The 24599-nt window shown below is 38.8% G+C and overlaps 1 protein-coding gene across 3 annotated transcripts; it reads right to left on the bottom strand.

The window, feature by feature from the left end:
- Positions 1-1752: 1752 nt before the first annotated feature.
- ano10a (anoctamin 10a) lies at positions 1753-24157 on the bottom strand. Of its 3 annotated transcripts, XM_060870139.1 has the most exons (15): positions 24036-24157; positions 23269-23420; positions 22766-22963; positions 22471-22605; positions 22128-22247; positions 21467-21800; positions 20255-20490; positions 19901-19956; positions 19661-19735; positions 19170-19352; positions 18744-18935; positions 17461-17589; positions 10546-10662; positions 9962-9975; positions 1753-2697 (listed from the first exon to the last, which is right to left on the bottom strand). In XM_060870139.1, the coding sequence occupies exons 1-15, from the start codon at positions 24047-24049 to the stop codon at positions 2643-2645; spliced, it is 2010 nt and encodes a 669-aa protein (XP_060726122.1). In that variant the 5' UTR covers positions 24050-24157; the 3' UTR covers positions 1753-2642. The 3 variants fall into 3 exon arrangements, with proteins under 3 accessions (XP_060726122.1, XP_060726120.1, XP_060726121.1); XM_060870137.1 differs by lacking the exon at positions 9962-9975; XM_060870138.1 differs by lacking the exons at positions 9962-9975; positions 24036-24157 and adding an exon at positions 23895-23918.
- Positions 24158-24599: the final 442 nt, after the last annotated feature.

The following is a 24599-nucleotide window of genomic DNA, read 5'->3' as shown; positions in this document are numbered from 1 at the left end:
GAGCAATTTTTTAAAAAACTAAGTTAGGAAATTCGCATTGAGGCTAAGCATGTTTGCCTCACACCTCTCGTACTGGGGGATTGATTCCCACCACTGCCCTGTGTGCATGGGGTTTGCCTGCTCTCCCGTGCTTCTTAGTCTTTCATGGGGACTTCAGTTTCTTCATTAGTCTAAAGACATGTTAAGGCCTAATTGGCATCTCTAATTTGTTCTTAGTGAAGTGGTCTGTGTGTGATTGTGCCCTGTCCAGTGTGTCTCCAGCCTTGTGTCCCCTGGTATACAGAGGATCCCTGTGAGCCTTTATAGAATAAACAGCACATAAAAATGGACAAATTGATAAGTTTTTGTAAACAAATTCTGTCTCTCTAGCAATATATATTTTAATACGTTTTTCAGTCGCAAAAAAATCATATCCTTGCAAATGAAGCTCTGAAGCGCTGCTAAAAGTTCCTAGTATTTCTTAAAACATCATATGTGCAGTTTTTTTGAAAGCTGAAGAATTGGTGTTGAATCCTAATACAAAAAACGTCCTATTTCATGTGAAATTATCTTAAAACAGCTTTCTTGATCTCTAGCTACTCGAGAATAACCATGGTGTAAAAGTTGAATGTTTAAAAGCATAACGTTTTGTCCTATAAACATGTAGAAGAAATATCTAGAAATCCGTATGGCGGCAGACGCTAGAGTGAGTTGTAAAGCCCTGTGATAGGCAGAAAAGCAGTTAGAGAATGTTTACATTACTTTCAGAAAGTTTCAAATTCAGAGTCTTGTTTTATTTATAATTTAATTTAATTTATAATTTTTTTTGTATCTTTGTGTGCATTCGTCACTAGGAGATTTTTAACCTTAAGGTTTTGTGTGAACGTGTCCCCTGAAGGTTCTTTCCTTACTAAAGCCAAAGCCTAGTTCCTGTTGGGCACAACGTTCCTGCTCTGAGTTCAGCCCTGGCACATGCAGTGCACAGAGTGTAGAGCGATGTGATGTGACGTGGCAGCCGTTAAAACGCAGCTGTTGAAAGGTTTCCTATACTGATTTACTATCGTCGTCTGCTGCCAGGTTTCTCGAGTACCTTAGTGCCTTCTGAGGCCAGCAGAGATCTGGACATGTGTACTGTATGCAGTGTGTTCTACCTTCTCTGTAGTCCCACACAGTATGAATAAATGCTGAGAGGTGGGGTTGAGCTCTGCCCTGCACTTTCAGATGCTGTTGCCACTGAAGAGTAAATCTGAGAATGACCCTAGCAGCTGTACTCAAGCATGGCTTCCACATCATGAGCCTGGTATTTCTTTGCTTGCGTTGTATAAGACCGTTACCCATGTCTACACACAAATAAAAAGATCATCATAAACACCATAAACAAATTGGTACTGCTGTGCAGATGAAACTTGCCACATGTAATAAGTTGGTGAAGATAAGGAACCAAAACCTATTCATGTGGGAAATGAACTGGAACACTGTAATACTTTAATACTTTAATCGATGTGCTCCCATCGATTCAATAGCAACACCTTTATTCCAAACCCTCAGCACAATGCAGGAAATCATACAGACACAAATCTTTAGTTAATGTTCTCATCAAAATAAACAAAATGAGGAAAAAAATATCTTGACCTGCATTGTGTTGCTGCCACCTGATTGACAGATTGCACGAATGTACGTGTTTCTAATAAATTGGATGGTGGGTGTAAAACCTTTAGAGAACTTTTGAATACACTTCAGTAGATGAATCAATTAAGACATTTACAACTGTAATAGTTTTAATATTTATTTTCTGGTTATAGTGGTTCAAGTACAGTGCACTCATCAGTAATGTGAGTAACTGATATAATGGTAATTAAAGGCACTGCTTAGTCTTTGGTTAAACAGGAGTGTGTGGGAGAATAAATGTGCATATTGCCAAGGAAAAAAAAATAAAAATCATTCATCCTGTTGTGAACATGTCAGAACTGCTTATGCCTGGGCCACAATAGGGAATAATGATCAGGTCAGTTTACACCACCATGAACATCGCAGTGGTTTCCAAATTGTATCTTTTAAGATTTTCTACTAGTCTGTAAATCCTAGATTTATCCCCTTGATGTAAACACTGTATAGGTGCTGCCTTTTATGCAGAAAGTTTAGCTTCAATTCAACATTCTTGGAAGAAACACAAATAAAAACAGAAGCCTTCTGAGAAAAATCTTTGATCCGGTACAAAAATCTGTCATTATTTTTAGCGTCTTACATATTTTCCAACAATGAGTGTATAAATCTTGTAGTGGCCCAGACACTTGTACACACCTGCTTTCCACTACTGCAATTCATGCTCAGTACAGTTTACACAACAGCATCACAGAACAACCGTTTTTTAGATTATTTCTAACCCAATTCCACACACAATGATTGCAATTAAAGCCCGATAGTATGATAAACATTTAATAAAAACCCCCCAAAATAGGAACCAAATCCTAATTAAAAGTTCAGATGAGGTTGCTCTGGCTAACATGCAGTATTTGAGATGCAGCTTGCAGTCAGCAGTGTTCATGAACTTTTTCAGGAGTGCATATTCATGGTAGGTGATGTATAATGCTTGATTGGATACACAGTATGTAAACACCTGAGGCAGATTCAGATCTTCATCAGAAGCTGTGCCACAGTTGACCTCATTGCTCATCTTTACATTTTGGTCTTGGATATCTCTGTTGCCTCCAGCATTTTCTGAAAATACAAAAAAAAAAAAACAAGCAAAAGTATTAATAGTGAAACTAACTTACATATTTATGGTCAGATTGGACTGCAATCAAACTTCCTCTTGCTAATGCTGCTGGGTTGTAGGTATTATTAAACACAGTAAACATGCTTTAGTGCAGACAGAATGGAAAAGGAGCTGAATATAGAAGCTGGTCTTAGTGGTTCAGTCTGTGAACTTTGTGGAATGATTTAATCTTAAACGATTCAGACTTTTCAGTGATGGATTTGGGAACAAGCACACACACTAATAAAACTCACTTGGCTTGTTAATACCTCCTTAAAAAAGAAACTATAAGATGAACGTTTTAAATCACATGTTCTTTACAAAAGAGGAAACCAAAGCTGTAATGCAGTGCACCTTATCATTAAGTTAAATCTCACAAAGAAGGCCTGCAGATTTTCAAAATGTAATTATTTTTAGAGTGACAGTCTTTTTTTTCCATTAGAACTATGTCCCAGAGAGTCAGAGTCTGAGCTTACAGTTAATCTATTAGTTCTGCTGCCTGCAAGTCAGAGCAAATTTAAGCCTGAGTGAAGGAGTTTTACATACAATTAACTTTTCCAGCCAGAAGTGAGATCAGTGCACATGCACTGCTGACACTGTGGGTTTGCAGCAATGTGTTCATTCTGAGGTTTGGAGGCTTCTCAAAACTCAAGAGGGGATTATTAGAAGCAATGTTTCTATCACCATGTTGCTGTTTTTCAAAATATTAAAATTGGCCATAATTTTAATAGCTGTAAGGCACCTAGTCTGAGTGTGTGTGTGTCAGGTTACTATACTAAATGAGTCTAGCTTTAAACTAAAACACACCAATAGGAAAAAATGAATCTCATCTTTAGGAGAAGGCCGAAAATAAACTGTATTTGTTTTTATTCCCAGCCTCTTCTCCTTCTACCCATGAAACCAAAATGAATAATGAGTCATCTTATTAAATCCATTCCATTACTCAAGCTGGCTTTTCATTAAACAAAGTTTCATGAAAAAGTGCAGAAAGAACAATGGCAGTCCTTCCCAAAGGTCCTAACCAAGCTGCAGCAGATGCTCTGTTTACACGGCAGGCTGTGAGCTGCTGATTATTGCGGAGTATTGATTATGTGTGTGTGACTATAGTACAGCAGCGCACAACGAATTTAGTTAACACAAGAACAGGCTCAGACAGCCGCTCTGCTCCAGAATGAACAGAAATCATGAGGAAAAAATAAGCTGAAAGCATAGCTAGGATGAGACCATTCCAAATATCAAAACCCGGTGATGTTCTGCTTTCATCAATGAGGAAACAATGCAATCATCTGGTTTTCATTTAATACAAGAAAGAAAGCAACACAGATTAATATTGATCAAATGTAGTATAAAGATCAAACCTGCCTTGCAAAATATGCCTTATATTCGAATAATGCAACCTTTAGTTTAGCATATAAATTAGTACAATAAACAAAGTGGATATTCCACTGCGTCTCTGTGCACATTCTCCACTGCTGAGACATTTTATCATCATCTGTGTGATGGAAAAGTCATGATCCTTTCTCAGTGTTTGCAACACTATGACAGATTAGGACACTGAATTTTACACATTCTACAGCTTTATAGTAGGTTAATATAACTAATCCTCGCTGATCAAATATACATCATCCTTCTTGCCATCAAGCAAATGCCACCCTGAGGTTTATTATTTTCTTACAACAGCACATCCTGTTTTTTATACAATTAAACAGTCACAAAATGGTGTGGAACATCTGCAAAGATAGTAAAGTAAATTTTCCTCTCTATTAAAAGTTCACTCTCTCATTCATTTTCTACCGCTTATCCGAACTACCTCGGGTCACGGGGAGCCTTTGCCTATCTCAGGCGTCATTGGGCATCAAGGCAGGATACACCCTGGACGGAGTGCCAACCCATCGCAGGGCACACACACACACACACATTCACTCACGCAATCACACACTACAGACAATTTTCCAGAGATGCCAATCAACCTACCATGCATGTCTTTGGACCGGGGGAGGAAACCGGAGTACCCAGAGGAAACCCCCAAGGGAGAACAGGGAGAACATGCAAACTCCACACACACAAGGTGGAGGCGGGAATCGAACCCCGACCCTGGAGGTGTGAGGCGAACGTGCTAACCACTAAGCCACCGTGACCCCCTTCCATTAAAGTTCAAATGAATGCCTTAAATTAAACCAGTTACTCAATTCAGCTCCCTTTTTGGTTCATTTGGGGTTCAGCATTGTTTAAAGAATATACAATGTTCTGATAATGAGCGTGCTACCTTATGCTAAGCTACAATATCTGTACTGTCATTACAATCACTGTCCCTGACCTAGAACACCAACAACACAGCTCCTGTGGTGTGTTAAATATCATGGCACAAACAGTGTTTATTGAGTCTACTGTGTAAGTGTACTTAGTTCTGGGCAGCAATTTCCGCCTGTGAATTCACTGTCATGATTCATTTCACTCTCAATCAGTCAGGACAGCACCACAGGCTTTGTATCCCGGCAAAAAGGATAGTGAAGGACGTGTCTACTGCTTGAGGCACAACAGCATGTTTTAGGTGATGTTGCTTTACTCGGTCCATTTTCGGTGTACGCCAAATGGACCATGAGGTTAAAGAGCATACGCTTTCTGACAAACTGCATGGTACTACTGACCTGATGTGCCCTGCTTTTTCCTCTCTACATCCCTGATGTATGGGGGCCCTAGACAACATGCTGTACCAATTCAGTTCAAATTTAAGAGTGATATGTGTGAACCTGAAAGGCTCAGCATGAATTACAGTGTTGCCCTGAAATGCCCTATAAATGACTTAACGTTTTCAGATTCGTAGCATCCGTGAATGGTTGAACTGTTGTGGAAATAATATACAAGTGCTGAAAATGCGTCTTCACCCTGAGACAGAAGCAAACAAATCATGTGACAAATCCACTGATGTTATTGGAGCAATCAGCAATCATTGGGCTTCATGATTAACTTTCCACAGCAGGGCAGGAAGCAATTCACACACAATTCCCCAGTGATGAAAGAGTGCAGCAGACATCATCAGAGCTTATTCAGCACCTTCAGCACTGTGCCAACACAAACACAAGGCAGCATGATGCTAGAATGTCATAGGGTTTTTTCAAGAAAGGAAATTTTATACCGTCAAAAAATCAAGTGTTACATGGAACACTGATACAGGGAACACACTAGTAGTATGGGAACGGATTTGTGCAGTATTACACAGGTTTACTCAACACTCTACATCAGTCGCCCTGTTCACAAGCAACTTATTTTGTTTTTGCACCTTATAATTACACATAATTGAGGATATGGTGAAAAGTTCTGTACAGAGAATGTTTTTTTACCCCAGTCTCTACACTTTATACCAATTTACTGGCATCAATCAACTTCTCAGATATTTTTAATCAGTGTAAGCATATAAATTATTTTGTGGTCTAAAGTCTGACATAAACTTAATCAGGACACTGTTCAGTGTGAGATGTTTTTACCTGTCTGGATCACCTTACATAGAAGAAGCACTTGGGGCATCTCAGAGAACAGAAATGTTTTTTTACATTTACATTTGTGGCACTTGCCAGACGACCCTTATGAAGTGCGATAATTCAGCACTTTTAATATCCCCATTTATTTCTGGTAGGCTAGAAAAAACCTAAATAATTATAAAAAGCTACAAATTTTTAAAAGTCCTGAGTATGTGCTTTCATATGTCACCACTGTGTAGTGGGACATGACAAAGAAATTCACTGATGAACATGGACACAACCAAAGCAGGTGTAAATTCCATTTGTTGGCCTCTGGGCAAAAGAGTTAAGGTTTCCAGCAAAGGGCAGAGCAACTGGTGCTTTTCAGTTTCTCTGTAACATGACAAGTGGCTCCACGAGAAGAAGAAAACAAGAGAATGAGGGAACATGGATGCTTGAAAACATTAATCAAACCTATAAAGAAACAAAGTTTATGGTGTCCTGATATTAATTAATTAATAAGTCATGATAAATGTTGGCAAACTGCTATGAACTAAAATGAATAAAATCATTTTGGACTACACTATACACTATACACCCTGATCATCTTCCAGTGAAACAGCATGGCCTGTAACGGTCATTACTTACTTAACACATTAGCATGTGTACATCACAACCTAACCACCTAAAGGCTTATTTTATGCCAAAATACAAACGTTCTAAAATAAAAACATGCATTTACAGGCAAACTTTGCGCTGCCTAACACAGCTTTGTCCTGGAGCTCACCTCCAAGTGGCAGGTTGCTTTCCAATGCTGGCTGTGAACAGGGGATTTCTACCGCTCATGAGTGTTTGCTATTTTCAGCTTTCCCTTTGACTCCAGGGGACCTGCTCCCCCATCCCCTGCAGTGAGCTGTCTACACCCTTACAAGCTGCTGAACACATGGAAAACAGCTGGACTCAATAGCCACATGCTGCTACTCTATAGCTAAATGCTAAGTGGCACATAATCCTAGCTCAGCACTAATATTCAGTCAGTGCACCATGCACCCTCCCTGAGTGAACCCTGAATCACTAACTTCAATTAAAGACTTAATCCAATATTGCAGGACAATTCAGGATAATGAGGGCATACGTCTGTGAGAACGTTTTATACACACTCTGCTGCTAGGGCCCATGGCCAAGAAATTGCAATTCTGTGAAGTTTGTACTATAGTCATATGCAAAAGTTTAGGAACCCCTGTCAATTTCCATGATTTTCATTTATAAATATTTGGGTGTTTGGATCAGCAATTTCATTTTGATCTATCACTAACTGAAGGACACAGTAATATTTCAGTAGTGAAATGAGGTTTATTGGATTAACAGAAAATGTGCAATATGCATCAAAATGAAATTAGACAGGTGCATAAATTTGGGCACCCTTGCCATTTTGTTGATTTGAATACCTGTAACTACTTAGCACTGATTAATTGGAACACACATTTGGTTTGGTGGCTCATTAAGCCTTGAACTTCATAGTCAGGTGCAGCCAATATGAGAAAAGGTATTTAAGGTGGCCAATTGCAAGTTGTTGTTCTCTTTGACTCTCCTCTGAAAAGCGGCAACATGGAGGCCTTAAAACAACTCTCAAATGACCTGAAAACAAAGATTGTTCAACATTATGGTTTAGGGGAAGGCTACAAAAAGTTATCGCAGAGATATAAGCTGTCAGTGTCCACTGTGAGGAACATAGTGAGGAAATGGAAGACCACAGGCATGGTTTTTGTTAAGGCCAGAAGTGGCAGGCCACGTAAAATATTGGAGAGGCGAAGGATGGTGAGAACGGTCAAAAACAGCCCACAAACCACCTCCAAAGACCTACAACATCAACTTGCTGCAGATGGTGTCACTGTGCATCGTTCAACAATTCAGCGCACTTTGCACAAGGTGAAGCTCTACGGAAGAGTGGTTGCAAAAGAAGCCTTTTCTGCACGGCACAAACCTAGTCACTTGAGGTATGAAAACGCACATTTGGACAAGCCAGCTTCATTTTGGAATAAGGTGCTGTGGAGTGATGAAAAAGATTGAGTTATTTGGTCATAACAAGGGGCGTTATGCATGGTAGTAAAAAGAACACAGCATTCCGAGAAAAACACTTGCTACCCACAGTAAAATTTGGTGGAGTTTACATCATGCTGTGGGGCTGTGTGGCCAGTGCCGGAACTGGGAATCTGGTTAAAGTTCAGGGTCGTGTGGATTCCACTCAATATCAGCAGATTCTTGAGAATAATGTTGAGGAATAAAGTTGAAGTTACGCCAGGGCTGGATATTTCAACAAAACAACCCAAAACCCTGCTCAAAATCTACTTGGGCATTTATGCAGAGGAACAAGTACAATGTTCTGGAATGGCCATCTCAGTCCCCAGACCTGAATATTATTGAACATCTGTGTAGTGATTTGAAGCGGGCTGTCATTTCTTGGCAACCATCAAACATATCTGAACTGAAGATGTTTTGTAAGGAGGAATGGTTCAAAATACATTTATCCAGACACTCATTACAGGCTATAGGAAGTGTCTAGAGGCTGTTATTTATGCTAAAGGAGGCTCTACTAAATATTGATGTGATTTTTCTGTTGGGGGCCCAAATTTATGCACCTGTCTAATTTCGTTTTGATGCATATTGCGCATTTTCTGTTAATCCAATAAACCTCATTTCACTACTGAAATATTACTGTGTCCTTCAGTTATTTGATTGTATCAGCAATTCCATTTTGATCTAACACCCAAATATTTATAAATGAAAATCATGGAAATTGGCAGGGATTCCTAAACCTTTGCATACGACTGTATAAACGCTCGCAGAGGCTCGGCTGCTATTAGGTTGTGTTAAGGCAGCAAGGGGCAGAGCTGGAGGTGTTTGCAAAAAAAAAAGGAGAGCAAGAGGGAAACTTAGAAATATCACATCCTCCATCATTATGAGACCTAATCAATATACTGTATTCAATAAGTAGTTTATAACCTGCTACTCTGCGTAAATGAAAACAAATGTTAGCCACATAAGGCTCAGGCAGAGCGCCTTCCACAGTAGTCACACCTTTCTTCCTTTTTGCTTGCAAAAGCTATTTCCTCTTGTTTGTGTTTACACCACCATCTATCCAGCGAGCGCCTCACGTCAGACCCTTGTGCTGTTTATATTCCACTTACCATTTTTCCACTAAAGTAATCAGGTCATGGTGCTGTTTCAGGGCTCTTTCCATCCATGGTTCAAGCTGCACAGATTAACTGCACATCTATCTATCCTTAAAAACTAAATATTACAGAGACTTTAACAAACAGAACAGATTTTTCCCACAACATTCTAATTACATATACATGCGATTACATGCTGAAAAAAATATTACAGGTACAAGTAATGATGCCAAACACCTTAATATTAAACACATGTGAAGAACTACATTATTAGAAATGTGAGCTCTCCATGATGATGATGATCACCCGGACTCATTATGTTCAGGATAACTCAAGCCTCTCAAAATTAAGGAGCTTTATTTATTAATATAATTATTTATTAATACTATTAGCAAGTTCTTTTGTTTGGGAAAAAAACAAGTTAGTAAATGCATTGTGTTTCAGCACATTAACCTTCATCACGCTTAAAGGCAAAGGACCACAGCACCACACATCTGCTGTTACTGAGACGGTCTACAGTAGAGATTAGAGTTTGGCAGCTGTTCATGTACATTAACTGGCACACACCATCATGCAGCTGCCAAAAACAGACTTACCGAGTAAGAGCTTTCTGCACAAAACAAAAGAGACAGAGCTGGAATGTGGCACATTTCAGAAGCACTAAGCACAGCAAAGTGTACATAACTGTCTATATGGAACTATTGATTTTAAATCATATTACATGTTGATGATTATACGTTTGCAAATGCCATGTTCGCTTATGTTAATGAGCCGTGTATATTTTTGCTCATCAGTACTATCAGTCTTGAGCTAGATCTTTTAAAGCAATGTCACATGACTTCTGTGTAACTGCTGGGAATCCAGTTCTATGAAACGTTCAAGGTGCATTCAAGGTGATAAACATTTGCCGAAGCTTAGGCTCATTATCATTTACTCACACGTACACACACACTGAATTGTCTGTTGTGTGCTTCAGTATACATGATCTCTATGGATCACTTGATGATTTGGGATTGTTGCTGTTCTGTAGTGCATTTTGAGGCTATTGCACTGTTGACATGGTGTCAACAATACGTACACTAATATATGGCCTGTAGTCATAATCAGACATTTCTCAGCTATTTATAGGGTAAACTGAGCTAATAACTACACATGTGCATATGCATATGTAATAGCTTACCTTTTTCTTCAGAGCTTCCAGAGACTCAAACTCCAGCTTGTCAAGCTTGATCCGAATGGGCTTGGGCACGTCTGGAATAATGAAGGCCAGGATAAACTTGAAGGCCAGGAGGACATGCTGCAATAAGAGAGAGAGAGAGAAAGAGAGGAGAGGAGAGGAGAGGAGAGGAGAGGAGAGGAGAGGAGAGGAGAGGAGAGGAGAGGAGAGGAGAGGAGAGAGAGAGCAGGAAACATGTTTACTAAAATGATTTTGACTGCCAGCTTTTAAACTCCTCCAAAGACATGTATTTGTACACAAATATCCATGCATTATTTGGAATGCAGATTAAGACATAGGTTTACATAGAATGCACTAGATTGATAAATAAGCTTCTCCAGCTTATCTCTAGCATATTCTAGACTGCCAAATGGGTAAGGATACAGAGAAGGAACTTATTTCCAGCAGAGTAAACAGTCCTTTTAAATCAGGGGTGAAATACAGGCCTTGTCTGAAATTTAGCGAGTCAGTGACAGGCCATAATATAACACTATTCACTTCATCAATTATAACATCAATTAGTAGCCAATAACTTCAAAAGAAGAATAGGATGTTTGTAGAAAAAAAAAGAATATTTAAAAAAATTTACACAGTAAAAACACATTATACCCCATATAGTGCATACATAACTACCTTTATCTGTACTATATACAGTATTACAATAATAAAGACATTTTAGAGCAAATCACAGGATTATCTCTACCAAAATGATACATCTCTCCTGTCTTATACGCCAAAACCTTTCCTTTTTTCAACATATTTTAGTCCCTACAAAAATAGCTTTTAGTCCCTAGGAAATCTATTTCACTATTTAGAGTCAATGATTGAATCACACTGAAGACCAAACACTCAACATGATTCAGTCTTGAATCAATCAAGTCTTCTTACTTGAATCATAAGAAGGCATTGATTTCAACAACATTTCAGCCCTGCGAGTTGCGACTCCAAGTAAAGTGTCATGGATGTAAAATAGGTGGTGAAGACACACAGACTGAATTAAAGCGCCCGTGTTTGATGACTGTGTTTTAAATACTCTGTGTGATCAGAACACATGTTCCGAAGATGTAGACGTTAGTTCGCCAGCTCTCTTTCAGCACAGGGGACCATTTTAAGCTGCACACTCATCACACACTCATCCGGAGATCCACTGATTAGATGTGAAGAAAATGACAGACTCTCTGTGCCTAATAAAAGCCACAAAATGGGGAATTTATCCTGAAATAAAGATTTTTTTTTTTTAAATACATTTGTGTTTCACTAAAGGCACAGGCTGTGTGTAGCCACAAAGATGTTTGAATGAATTTAATCCAGTTATAGACTCAAAATTGCAAAAATGCTGATATTATTGAATAGATTATCCAGCATGAAAAGCCTCAGGTGGCCTTTAAAATGGAAAAAAGGTGGGAAATGACAAGAGGCTTAACCTAAACTTAGTGTGGAAGAAACACACACACACAGCTTAAGGTTCACATTCATCAAAAGAAAACTGTTCCCACTGAACAAGATCCAATGCTTCTATGTGTCTGTATGTGTGTAATATCTTTCAGCAAGTCTCTATGTGATTGTGACAATGTATTCCTGAGCCCAAGTGAACTGCATGCATTTCCATTTCATTAGAATGAGGGAGCACTGGGTCCAAGGTCTACAGAGCAAGTTGGGCACAGGACAGGAGTGCAGAAGAACAATAATATCAGCTAGAATAAAACCCATCATCATATCCTGTTGTCTAACCACCAAGAGAGCAAAAATCAGGTACATCTCACCTTCACTGAGATTTACTGCAACATACACTAGCTAGGCAGCAACACGAGCTTTGTAAAATAAAAATCTGAATATTAATATGACTGTTTTTCACATTCAGGTGCTCTTGAACCCTTCACATAGGCAGTTTAGTCTGAAGCAGAGCACGGTTCACAAGCAATGTAATTGGTAATGTGAAAAGCGGTTGTGCTGGAAACTGTCACCATTCATAAAAATGACAGGTTCACACTTGCTCAGGAAGTGAAATAACCTATGCATGTGATTATGATATCACAGGTGAATGTTCTGGACAGAGAAGAGATGATGTGCATATTTGCACTAAAATAATAAAAAATAATAACTATAAAAACAAGCAGAATAGAGTGAGCTGCTTCATGTTCTCCATGCACATTTGTATTGATGTACGAGGGACACGAAGGCACAGAGGTTTGACAGAATCAGGTGTGGATGAAGTCAGTCACACTAAAACAATCACACTCAGAATAAAACCGAGGCAAATGTGCGCGGTGTGAAAAATCACCTAAATCATGTGATTAAAAAAATCAGCGAAAGAGATCCTTATGAAAAACTTTACTAATAAAGTACATGAGACCAGGATTAGAACACTGCAGCCCACTGGAATATTTTGTGTAATGGATGTGATATACTGTGAAAAATTATATATTAACTTTTAAAAATTGCTGGTTGCCTCCGTGCTTAATGCCTGTAACGTGCTCATCGTCACTTCACAACATGACCTCGTCCAAGGTAAGTGAAACGCACAGACACGCCTGACCTATTTGAAGGGAGAAGCCATGGAATAATGCTGGAAAAAAAAAAAGGGTTCGATTTCTTATTTAAATCAACTAAAACAGGTAACATGAAGGGTGGAACTTGTTTCTACTATTCTCGTGTAGAGTCGATTAAATCTCAATGATACTGGATCCGAATACAAATCCTCTGAATTTTGTTCAAGAGACGTTGTAACCCTGATGAGTTAAATAACTACTGTGCTTTCACAATAAGATACTCATGCTGCAATGACATCAATAACTCTCAGTCACAACAATCTAACTACATTATTACTTCTACTGCAATAAACGCTGTTAGACCTCTTAGAGACATCTTACATTTTAGCATCAGCCATTAAACCAAGAACAGAACTAGAAGAGAACCTGGTGCTGAGCAGTACATCGTTTTTAACAAAGAGGAGAGAGACATGGACAGAATAATCAGTGCACAGCAAAATGCATGAGGAGTGAAATTGAGTCTGAGACGAGGTTTATCTGGTCTATGTTTAGACAGTAAGCTACATTGCTCAAATCAAATTTGTGCTTAGACAAGCTACTATCTAATGATCCTTTACAGAAAAGCAATGTGGCTTAACTGGAACTCCAAGTGGCATCATTTTAAAGACGCAGCCAACCTTGCTGGCACCCATCATAAAAAGAAGCAAAAAATCAACCTGGTATGCAATTAGTACATTTTCTCTGCTAAACCATGGTTAGAAAATTATTAACACCCAATTAATATTTGATGAATCTTCCTGTAAAGAAGATAAAGCCCTGAGCTTTTAAATGTCTAAAAGAGACACTGGTCCATTAACACACTCCTCTAACAGAAGGTTTTTGTCATGTTTGCAAATGTTGATGCAATTCAGATCACAGGTTTTCATCCACATTCAAATCTGGAGACTGAGATGGACATTTTATGTTCAACAATTTTCATGCATTACATACATAAGTTTACGTACATTATCAGAGGCCAAAAGTTGTAATTGTTTTCTTGTGTACCTTTTAAAAAGCAGCTGTTAAGATTTTGAAATGTAAAGCCCCATGTATCGACTAACCTGAGCAATTCAGGACAGCAAATGGCTCCTTCACCCTAATCCATGCTTCTAATTGTGCTTAATGGCTTAATGACATTACCTACTTATCCATGACCTGGTCGACAACCATGTTTTAGTCCATTTATAGTTCTGAAGATTTACACACACACACACACACACACACACACACACACACACACACACACACACACACACACAGACAGACAGACACACACACAGACAGACACACACACAGACAGACACACACACAGACAGACACACACACAGACAGACAGACACACAGACAGACAGACACACACACACACAGACAGACACACACACACACGTCTCTCGATATCTTTAATGTCTAAAACTTAATCCAGCACATTTTACCTGTATTTATCGCTATCACCATCTCTCAAAGAAACAGTGCGTAATGGGCAGAAAGTTAAAAAGACAGCACCTTGCATCCTGGTCCTTTACAGATTAAAAGACAGGAGTTTTTACTCAGAAAAACATACACATTTTACAATTTTGAAATGCAGGGATGGATGATGAAAGCATTCAACTAGGATCAGTTGTGATAAATCAGTGCATGTGTTAGAGCAGAAGACACACAGGGAAAGTAATACAGACAAAATAAGACAATCGTCTGCAGTGCTTCCAATCTAGCTGTCACTTTCTGGCATGTCGTTTTTAGACTTGAGTGAAACAAGAGGAAGTGAGAGCGTGATAGAGAGAGAGAGATGGGATAAGGCAGCTAGTCTGATCTGATCTATCAAGATGTCAGAAATGTGTAGTGAATCAGGCGAGAGAACTGAGGCTGCAGTCAGACAGCCATGTTTAAGCCTGTTAAAGCGTGTTATCGTGCAAGTCCGGGCCATTTCATATCCACAAACACCCACATCTATTCTAGTTCACTTATTAAACTTTTTTTGAAAGTGAAATCAGACAACCTACAATCCAAAGAGTGCCAAATATATATTTCAAAGTGATGAGATCACTTTTGTTATTTTAACATTCAAATCATAATATTTAATTCACAAAAAGACATAAAAATAGTAAAGGTCCTAAGAATGCTACTTGACTCCTAACCCTATCCATTATGTAACAGTGTTCCTGCGAGGATAGTTAGGCACAGTCTTTTTGTGTAAAAGGCCCAGATTTGCCCTGCTGCCATCAAGTCTTTCAATTACTCCTGATCTGCAGCCCTCTCCTGTCGCCGTGGCTACACTGTTGCCTGGTTACTGCTCTCTGAGGCATGCCTTCATGTAATAACCTCCGTATCGAATGGCCCAAAAATAGGTAACCGTTTCGGCTCCGACAAATCAAGGATGACACACAGTGACGTCTCCAAAACATTCCCCTGTGAGTCCATGACAATGCAAGAAAAGGCAGAGCAAACTTGAGCTTCTCCTTTTGGAAACTTTAGACAGTGAGTAATTAAATCTGTTTTAGTCTTTGGTGCAGCTTTACACTGTATTCATTTTACAAACAAAGGTGAATGCCTGGGTTTGGATTGTGATATCCATTAAAGAATGATACACAAGAAGGATGAAAATAAAGTACACCAGAGTGTTGTGCATTGTGTAAATAAGTGTACTATTGTCTGCCATATTCAGTTACTGCTGAAAAATGAGTTGAAATTGAGACACATAAACAGCCTCTGATTGCTGATCATCTGCTGCATTTTATTTCCCCTCACTAATCATAACAGAGAGAGCCAGGGAAAGTGGAGGATAACACACACAGAGAGAGAGAGAGAGAGAGAGAGAGAGAGAGAGAGAGAGAGAGAGAGAGAGAGAGAGAGAGAGACAGAGAGAGAGAGAGAGACAGAGAGAGAGAGAGAGAGAGAGAAAGAGAGAGAGAGAAGGAGAGAGACAGAGAAAACGAAAGAGAAAACGTGCCTCTGTTGTTAAATGAGCGTGTGAATCATTGCTCACACACACGCACACACACAAAGCATAATGGCTTGCTTTACATCACACAATCTTTGTATGTATAATAAGCAATGTATTGGCAGGATGCAGGATTTAATAGCCAGAGAATCTGTGCTAATGATGATGTATGAAAAATTTCACTCATCCAAGCCAAACTGTGAGATTAGCCCAAAGATAGAGGATAGGCACCTGGTTTAGGATTAAGGCTAAATTCTCTAGTCTAGGCAATGTGATAGTGTGACAAGGGCTTAAAATGGTAGCTTGGGAGCAGGTGGAGGTGAACAGGATGACCCTTAAAGGCTAAAACACTGGCTGTGTGAATGTTGTATACTGGATTATCTGGAGCTTGGATAGGAACATTCACACTAACACACACTTTGAGACAGAGCACAAGCTGCACATTGACAGCAAAGAAGCAAACTGAGGTCATTAAAGGTTAAGAGTACTCTCTCTCTCTCTCTCTCTCTCTCTCTCACACACACACACACACACACACACAGTTCACCTGCTCTGAATAAACTGATCATTTACACAAAGGAAATTTTGCAAACTTAAAAAGCTAACTAAACGCAAATCACAGTGGACTAACCATCCATTATGCCTCACTGGTTTTATACAAAATAAACTTACACAGTAACACATAAATTCATAATGTATTAATATTAATTCAATTAGTGTTAAGCTGGAACTTACATTAGCGTTAATAATCAGACCACATCAGCATGTTCTGTGTTAAGATATTGTGCAATCTCGTTTGTCTCAAAAAAAAACAACAAAAAAACTAAAAACAAAATGCATATATTGATGTCTATTTTTAAAACCCAGTGTATATTTACATGCTGACATGCCTGTATTATATTCCTTTTTAAACTCACTTAAAATAAATAAAAAACTTACAGAAAAGCCCTGTGTGTGTGTGTGTTGGTTTTTTCCTGGAGTCAGTTATTTTGATGGTGTGTCTTGGGGCCGAGAGGCAAAGATGGGTTATGTTAATCTGGGACAAACACATGAACTACTTGTTTGGTTGGATTTTCTAGAGTTAGCGTGCACACACACACACGTGTGCACGCACACACACACACACACACAAAGACGCACACATGCACACAAAGACGCACACATTACTCAATTCCTGTCACACAGTCAAAGCCTCTATAGCCTGCATTATCTTAGACTAACAAGATTACTGGAAGGAAGTCTCATCCTTCACCCAGGGCCAGTAACCTCAGCAACCGCTCACATTCAACACAATATACAGCTAACTGGCACCACCTGATGGCACAATTAAAATGACATGGCTGAGTGATGTGTAGATACAAACATATTTACATGAGGTGGCCAAGAAAGCCAGAGAGGACAGAGAAGCATTACCTCAACAGCCACTACAGTGAGGATAAGCTGTGTGTCTGCCTCAGGAAAGTAGGCCTGTACTTGAGGAGACAGACCGATCAAGGCACAGTTGGTGAACACAGCAATCACGCTCATCGTCTCGAACGCCAGCTGGAGCAGAGAGCGAGAAAAGAGGAGAGGGAAAAAAAAACAGTTCCAAATTTTAGCACAGAATATAAAATAATTATCACCCTCCTCAGAATTCAACACTTCCGTCTGTGTTGTGTTGACACATTTCAGTTCCCAGGATTGTGGGTTTAAAAACTGTTCCTGTTTGAAGAAATAAAAATCTTCAATATGTTTACTTAAATATTTAATTTTAGGATTCTGAAGGGAACATGATGTGAAAGCAATGGCCAATCTATGAAGCTACAAGATTACAACTGCATCCCAAATGACATACTGTACACTATGCATTTATACACCATGTACCCCACGGTCTAGTGTATGAATTTTAGAAGGGTCGTATCGTCTCAAGTGGAACAGCGATGTTTTTTTAGTGACTGGAAAACCGGCGTATCTTCAGCAGACATCAGTGAATTTAAAATGTTGAAAAGCAAATGCACATAAAGTGGGCTAATTTTAAAAAAAAAAAAAAAAAACATTAGAAAGATTTCTTGTCTACTTGAGTGCTGTCAACCATCTTGAAATCTTATTCTCATCCGGCGTCAGTGCCTGGTAAATACCTCCCCACCCCACCCCACCCTCCATTTCCGTCTACGTAAGCAAAGCAGTGTCCAACATTCCACACTTCATTTTTTCAGTTTAATAAGTGCATCATCCAGGTACTTCAGATACACTTCTTCTTGCTGGACACACTTCTCAAACATTTTACACTACTAAATATACACAGAATAGTGCAAAAGTAATGTGATTTGTGATGCAGCTTAGTCAGACATTTTAATGTGATACAGAAACCTAAGAATTCATGCTAAAAACAAATCTAAATAAGCAAAAGGGACAAAAATGACAGTGCATAAGTGTACACAACACTTACCTGATATTTCTTTAAAGCTTTTACTTCACACGGAGTTTTTTGAGTAACAATCTAGCACATCTTAGATTTGCCCGTTTTTATTCTTTTTAAATATCCACATCAGATTACACAAATAAAAGTCTTGTCATAGGAAGAAAAAGCAAGTTCTCCTAAAGCTGCATCACTACACCCATCTATGATGGTTTCACTAACAAAATGGCACAAAGACAGAAGATATTTGGTAATAAGACAAAGAGTATAAACTAAAGGACTATTCACCCCCTCTCACCTGCCATACTCCGATGTCAGACACAGGCTCAGAGAATGGCCGCTTGAACACGTGACACATTTTAAAGGCGTCTGTATAAACCTCTGTGATGTTATTGAGAACCACCAGCACAGCAGCCAGAGGATACACACAGGAGAACAGACTGACGTAACCATACAGTAAGAACTGCTCCAGATAGTCATCAAATGTGCCCTGATAAGTAGACATACAGTAAGAACAGGTCTACGGTACAAGATATAGTCCTTCATTACCCTACGTTTTCTTTGGTAAACTTCTATAGTTATAAAACACATTTATCAAAATTTCTGACTGCCACTGATTTGTTTATGTTTATATGAAGAAACATTTATTGAGAGTAAACGTTCAAAATGAAGCTGATTAAACTTCACTAACTTCTACATTGACTTGTTGGCTTCACAATCTCACCAGGTACGTATTCATGTCACGCTCCAGCTGAACCTGCTCCACCATGGGGAGCTCCTGATCTCCCATCATCCTCCTCACTCTCTTATGGACCTTCTTATTACGTCTCCTCTGCAGCCAGTATGGCAGGAAGGCTTCCATCACTTGGTTCAGTATTTGAGAAGTGATGAGCAGAGTGGCTAAACTCTGAAGCACAAAAAAACCCCACACAACAGTCACTTTAAGTTGCACTGCTCTGTGGTCTCGTTATTCGGCTTGAAATACAGACAGAAGAAAACACTCACATATTGACACCCATTTTCAACAGAGAGGTATTTAAAAAAAGTTTTAATATGACTTTTCATTTCAGAACAGGAGTATCAACTGACCTTTTTCTCTAGATGCAGCAGACAAATATTCTAATCAGAAACATGACTGTGTAGACGATAAAATAATCTAAAATAATTGTATAAAATCAGAAGCAGAGGCAAAAACCGGTACGTGTTATTACTCACGTGTCGAAGCAGTGCCATGTCTTGCATTACAAAGGCAATGTAGAATAAAGAAGCAAAACAGTTGACAAAGTTGAACTGTAAATAAAAAGACAAAAAATATCTAGAATTGTAAACAAAACCATAATTAATTAGTAAAGCAATGACTCAAATAATCTAAAATCTGGTGTTATCAGTAATTATGGGTCCTAAATATAGAGTATAAAGGACTTCAGGTGAAAAAGGAAACATGTTCCAACTCACCACCAATACTTTAAGGACCAGATGATTCTGGAAGGATGATTCCAGCCTGTGGTTTTCTAAACATAGGGCAGGGGAGAGAACAGACAATATTTAAAGCTGCAGCATACTGAAACAAAAGGTATAATAATCTCAGGTGCATCATTCAGGTTTTCTTAAAAGAACAAGAACCTATTTGTCTAAAATTTGTGCTCACACTGCTTTTATATTCGTAAAAATGTAAATGCAAAAAACAAATTCCTGTTGATTTACACACTTGCCCCATGCAGATAATGTTATCTGCTTACTTCAGTGTAAACTGTTTAGGTCTTTAGCCATACACACACACTCTGTGGTTATGTATTTCTGCACACTCACCCCAGTCTGTTAGAAACTCGGCTGCGTAGCGGTATAACAGGTTCATGAGCTCAATGACCACTGCATAGATGATACTTGGTATGAAGAGCAGCAAACTTGTCAGAAGGTTTGGATCTTCATTATAAATACTCAGTGCCCAGCTCTCTGCGCTAAAGTAGATCATCATCACATGTAGAGAGATGTACAGGCACAGTAACACAAAGGGGAGAGACACCAGATATATCCTCAACTGCCGTCTGTGGAGGAACAATAAGCAAATCATCATCTCCATATTGTCAGACCATCCTGCCCGTTAAAAAAAAAAGGAACTCCAGCATTTGGTAAGAATTTATTGTTATATTCAAATCTTTATAGTAACAAATAGTTCCCATTCTGAATCTAAAGGTGTGCCTCAAATTATAAATGCACTACTCTACATCATTTTGTAGTATAAATAGTGTAATCGGTGCATTCATATTTAAAACTCCAAAAAGACCACGTGCATTTTGAGTACTGAGGCGATGCACTAATTCACTTGAGAAAAAAAACATTGTGAAACATCGCTACCAGGTGCTGACAATGTATAAGAAAAATCTGCATGACGACACTCCTGTGTACAGGGAATCTCAAAATGTCTTTTAAATTAGCCCACATTGTGCAAATTCTTTTTTTATCATAATTTGCTTATGTAAAAAACATTGGCGGCATCTCATTATGTGCGTTTGATCTCATTTGGGAGAGATCATTTGATCATTTCATCTCATTTGGGGTAAGTCATGGCCTAATGGTAAGAGAGTTTGCCTCCCAGGTTGTGGGTTCGATTCTCGGGCCGGCAAATACCACGGCTGAGGTGCCCTTGAGCAAGGCACCAAACCCCCCAACTGCTCCCCAGGCGCCGCAGCAAAAATGGCTGCCCACTGCTCCGGGTGTGTGTTCACGGCATGTGTGTTCACTGCTGTGTGGGTGCACTTTGGATGGGTTAAATGCAGATAATGAATTTTTTGTTTTGTTTTTAGGGGAAAAGAACAGATTTTATTCCCTTCTACAATAAAAAAAAATTACCCTTCTATAATCAATACACTAGTGCACAGTGTATAGCATGTCATTTGGTCAAATCTTGCGGTACAGTGTGTACCTTCAGCTGCTATGGAGCTAATGACTTTATATTCTTTAAAAAAGATCAAACTGTGATAGCTGATTAAATAACGTCTGTTGTGGTGTTTATATACATACTTGGTGTGAGAGTAAGTTGGCTCCTCGCGCCCTGTTACAGGATTAAGCCCCAAAACACCATGAAATCCAGGTCGTGGTTCTTCAAATGCTTTCTTGCGACTCAGCGTTCCCCATCCATAAGCCAGCTGTGCACTACATCTCTTCCACACCTCCAGAAAGACAGTGGACCAGACCAGGTTCAAGACAGCAAAGAGAACATATTTATCATAGTCCTCCCAATCAAAGAGGTAGTAAGGGATGCCAATCAGGGCCATTGGCACCAGAGCAAATGTGAAGTACTCAAGAAAACCAAAGTAGAGCGCCAAACCTTCACCAAAATAATGCCTGATATCATCTGCATCATCAAGGACACACAAAACAAAAAATTGGTTAAATTGGCACAAGAGTTGTACACAAGATTTTTTATGAAAACATTTTTTACAGATACTGTTTAAACAAAAAAGGACTTTTTATAGGATACACAAGAAGCATGCGCTTAATGAAGAACAACAGATTGAGGGAAAAAAAGAAAAGGAAAAAAAACTTAAAAAAAAAAAAAAAAAAAAGGAAAATCAGAAAACATATTTGTTCTATAAAACTGCTGAAAGAAAAAACACAATTTATCCATAGAAACAATGGAGCGGACAGAATTCCTACACTTAGCTCTTACAGATGAACTCACCCAGTGGCTGAAAGGACAGCTTGATCTTTTTGTACCAATCAGAAGAGAGCCTCTTTAACTCTCCTTTATCATGCAGAGGAAAATATTGGACTAGAATCCCTTTGGACTGTAACCTACGGACTGAAAACATGTCAAAGCAGCAGTAAACATTTTTTTTTTTTTTTTTTTGGATGTTTGCTACTAATATCATAACGATTAAGCTACCAATATAATCTTAAATAATATATTTCATATTATCAGGCACTATTGGAAAGTCTAAATAAATGTAGACTTTGTATACTATAATTACATAGCATGTAACCATTAAGTGTTGTTGTAAATACACTCTTTCTGGTTCACTTACTGACTGACTTTCCAGGGTAAAGCCTAAGTTTAGGGTATCCAGGAACATTGGATTCATCTCTTGCCCTCAAAGATTCCAGCTCGTGTTTGATAATGTACTGACATTCTGCAATGCTGAGGAAGCCATCACCATCCCCTGAAACAAAACCAATAAACAAACAACAGCTATAGTCACTACTCATGGTACACTTCATTTTGTCACTTCCTCATCATTTCACTGATATGTCCGAATGTGCACCCTACTGATCAATATTTTCTAAATCAGCTCGTCAGCTCAGCCTTACGGACGTCTTTACCGTGAAATTCTTTAAAACTGTCTCGGTTTGCATTAGTGAATCCTCGCATGGTGCCATCATGGAACTCCTTAAAAAGTCCCAAATCTTCTGCTCCATTCAGGAGTCTCTGCCAGGTGGAGCCCACAAGAAAAATATTAGGATTCTCTGTTTGCTTTTCCTGCGCTGCAAGTGGCAGAGGCTCTACCAGCAGCTCAGCTCCTAAATGACAATAAATAAACAAACAATCAAATAAATAAATAAACAAACAAACATCACACAATACAATAGTTACATCTTAATCAAAAACTAAAGAAAATTTCAAACCAAACACACCAAAATGAACAGTATAACATAACATTACATTAACTCAGTTCTGCATAATTTATTCTAGCTGCGTAACAAAATCTATTTTAGCAGTGCAACACTGCCAACTAAAATAGTCCAAAAACCCACTTTGAATTCAGAAATTCAAACATACAGAGAAAATAAAGTGCATTGACATCATATTACACGTTGTGTCTTACCTCCATTGTGCTGTTTGTCTCTTATTCTGCTTAATAACCATGTGATGGCCTGGGCTTCAGTGTTCACGGCCAGCTCCAGCACCACCAAGGGAACAAATGAAGAACCATCTCTGTCAGAGATGGACAAGCTGTTTTGCATTTTTCCTTGATCCCTTTGCAGGATACAGATGAGACAGATGAGACAACACCCAGATAAATAATAAACACTCAGGAATAAAACAGACACAAACAAAAGGGCTAAACAATATCTGACTACCCAATATTAGTGTACACGTGTGTACCCATAAACCACGTTTAATTGCCCGTGAAAACACACTTTGGAGGTTTGCAAATGTCTTTTCCACCAAACCTCAGCAGTAGTGTGAATTAATATATGTTAACATTAGAGGTTTTTAATATATGCCTTCCTGTAACGGTGATATGACCATTTTTGTCATTTATATATACAAAACTAATAGAGGCCAATGATGGTTGAATGGTTTTAAACATTCAAATTCGTGAACATTCCCATGTCTGTGGTACACAATGAAAACACAACCAGGCTACAAGTCCATTATACACACACACGTTATACACACACACGTTATACACACACACGTTATACACACACACGTTATACCCAACACCTCCACACTGAACACAGCACAATACTGTGACAAGTCTCTGTATCTGTCACTAAACACAAGAGCACTTTATAAAGACTGTTGTTTATTAATACGTAAACTGAAACCCCAGGCTAACTAACAACATGCTAGTTCACTACTTACAGAGATATAAACATCTAGGGCGGAAACTCTGGAGCTGTTCCGCTTCAATAACCTTTTATTTTAACGCTTATAAATAGGGAAACTCAATACTTTCTACTTCCGGGTATGGAGACTCTCCTCCCCTCCACGTCATTCAAACAACACACACACACACGCTCTCTCTCTCTCTCTCTCTCTCACACACACACACACACACACACACTCCCTCTCTCACACACTCACTCTCTGTCTCTCACACACACACTTGGATATTTGGTGTAATCCAGTCCCAAAATAAATAAATAGAAGAGAGACGTAGGGAGTTGATTGTGTACGATGATTACATCATTTTCCTGTCTACATTATAATACACCTGTACAACAAGAATCGTTTTCTGAAATGAAACAGCTATGTTGGTATTTTTGCAAGTAACTATTGGCTTAAAGTTAAGTGTCGTAAAGCGCTGATTATGGCTGAATCGCAAATTTGTTCCTCTCTAAATATGAGTGCCCTAGAAAAGGGCATTAAATAGTGTTTCACACACTACGTAGTGTGACAAGGCACCCAATATGGTGTGATTTGGGA

Source organism: Tachysurus vachellii, chromosome 5 (genome assembly GCF_030014155.1).
Source record: "Tachysurus vachellii isolate PV-2020 chromosome 5, HZAU_Pvac_v1, whole genome shotgun sequence".
Classification (NCBI taxonomy): Eukaryota; Metazoa; Chordata; class Actinopteri; order Siluriformes; family Bagridae; genus Tachysurus; species Tachysurus vachellii.
Note: the sequence above shows the minus strand (reverse complement) of the source record. Positions and strands in the feature narration are given on the sequence as shown.

What these genes read in the sequence shown, in the direction of transcription:
- ano10a (XM_060870139.1), bottom strand. An exon ending in CAGTTTTAAAGAATTTCACG is followed by an intron (nt 22,606 to 22,765) that starts GTAAAGACGTCC and finishes GTTTTGTTTCAG; the next exon opens with GGGATGGTGATGGCTTCCTC. An exon ending in GCTGTCCTTTCAGCCACTGG is followed by an intron (nt 21,801 to 22,127) that starts GTGAGTTCATCT and finishes TTGATGATGCAG; the next exon opens with ATGATATCAGGCATTATTTT.